Genomic DNA, 2,004 nt, shown 5'->3' on the forward strand with positions numbered 1-2,004 from the left:
AAGTTTGTAATCTTTAAGTTTGACTGATCTCCGGATTCTCCGTTTGCTGTACCGACTCTGGTTGTCCTGTCCATTCTGATTCTTGGGATCATAGTTCTCGTCTTTTTCAGTTGGCAAGTCCTCCACTCTACCTGGTGCACAAGCAGGCTCGGCTTCTTCCTTTTCTTTTGTTGGAATCTGTTCATTCAGTAAACCATTGTCTCCTTTAACCACAAAGTTTTGTCTATTCTGAACTGAATTGTTCACTCTTAGCTGTATTTCTTCCTCTGCAGCCAGTTCTGATTTCTCCTCCTGCAAACTGTTGACTTTTTTGGGTCTTCCCCGTTTCCGCTTTGGAGGATCATTTTTCTTATTAGAAATAACAACCACTGGAGCACCAGCAGTGTTCAAAGTCGTTGGCTTTGGGGAACTATGATTATTTTGGAAGTCTGTGTAAGCCTTTACCAGGTCATAGATTTTTAAGAACTGAGCTGTAGACAGGATTTGTTCTATATTTTTCTCACTGGTGTGGAGATAACCTGTGTAGATAAATTCCAGCAGGATACTAAAGGTGTCTGCAACCATGCCCTCCAGCATATAAATGGACTGGCCGATCTCCCCCTCTTCTGCAAACATCATTGAGAAGTATTCACTACTAGCTGCGAGTAAGGCTTTGTGGGCTCGGAAATGCACATTCTCCACGATTAAAGTAATGTCACAGAGGAAGCCTTTCTTTCTCTGATCCTCAAAACTGGCCAGGACAGTGTCACTGTGAGTGTCAGAGTGTACAACAAGCAGCCCTGAAGGTGCTGGTGATGTTTCTGCCATTTTCTTTAGAAGCCAAGAAGGCTTAAATCTGAAATCAGAAAACAATGTTTAAAGAGGAGGAAGCATTGTCTAAAACGTTAATCCCATACTACATGAACCTACTATTCACTTAATCTGATTAACTGAATTTTACCACTTAAAAAAAATCTATTTTAAAACGTAGCTTTTAGTTTTCATTCCTGTTGTACCGTTACCTAGCTGGGTGACTTTCCATTATCCATGTAGCCTCTCAGGGTCTGTTTTCTTTTCTAAAAGGAAAGAATGGGATCAATCATCTTTAAAGTCCTTCCCAGCACTAACTTTCTATGGCTGCACAAATATCACAATGAGAACTACGCTGCTTCCATCTCATATATTAGCCATTTCTTCTGTGGGAATATTGAAAAAGGTGAAGAAAACGTACACGTGCACTGTGAATTTGGGGTAATAAGATAATAATAAGGTAAAGAATAAGGGGCCTCGTTGTGGAAGGGTGGCGTGGAAACCCAAGGCTGGCGCCAGCCGGCACCTGAAGCCCCGAGAAGCCCCGGGCCGGCAGAGTAGGGAGCGGTGGCGCGGGGGAAGCCCCCAGATCCGGGGTCAGGACCGTCGGCCCGCCGGGGGAGCGGACAGCTGGGTAGAGATAGATGCAGCCGGGGGTCCCCAGCCCACGGACGGAGGGTGCGCGGCGGACCTACCTCTCAGGGGCACCCGGCGGAGTCCGGGTCCCAGCCAGCCCACCCGACTGCCTAGCGGGCGCCCCAGTACCCGGCCAGCATCAGCCCTACGCTCCGCCCGGCTCGCCTCAGGGGCTTCTGCGCCGCCCAGACTTCGGTCCCTGCGCCGCCGCAGCCGCCGCAGCCAACCCGGAAGCGACGCCCGACCACGTGGCCCGCGGAGGCGCCCCCGGCAGCCGTCTCGGCGCGTGGGGGCGGGGCGCGGCGCAAGGGGCGGGGCGCAAGGGCCGGGCGGGACGCAAGAGGCGGGGCGCGGCGCGTGCGTGGGCGCGCGGCTCCGGGGACTGTGCTAGGCGGGGCGGCACCCCCGGGAGAGCGCCGGCGGTGTTGTCTTTGCGCTACATTAGGGTCAAGGGATGGGTATGGCGTTGAAACCCTGCACTGTGGGAATTTTTATATTGTATTAAACGTTAGCTCCTCACCGACACCTTAATCAATTTTGTCTCGTCCCAGATATGGCATTAAGTTCTTGAATGTGCGG

At 51.5% G+C, this 2,004-nt stretch overlaps 1 protein-coding gene across 1 annotated transcript in view; it reads right to left on the minus strand.

Annotated features, from left to right (window-relative positions):
- The window catches only part of ZBTB24 (zinc finger and BTB domain containing 24), a 27,474-nt gene extending 26,658 nt beyond the window's left edge, over positions 1–816 (minus strand). Inside the window, exon 1 of the mRNA XM_012651131.1 lies at positions 2–816. Within this exon, the coding sequence (XP_012506585.1) occupies positions 2–807 (806 nt within the window). The 5' untranslated portion in view covers positions 808–816. The remainder of the gene's footprint in view (position 1) is intronic.
- Between the last annotated feature and the right edge of the window lie 1,188 nt (positions 817–2,004).

The sequence above is a fragment of the Propithecus coquereli genome, unplaced genomic scaffold, assembly GCF_000956105.1.
Source record: "Propithecus coquereli isolate 6110/MARCELLA unplaced genomic scaffold, Pcoq_1.0 Scaffold35, whole genome shotgun sequence".
In the NCBI taxonomy this organism is placed as follows: domain Eukaryota; kingdom Metazoa; phylum Chordata; class Mammalia; order Primates; family Indriidae; genus Propithecus; species Propithecus coquereli.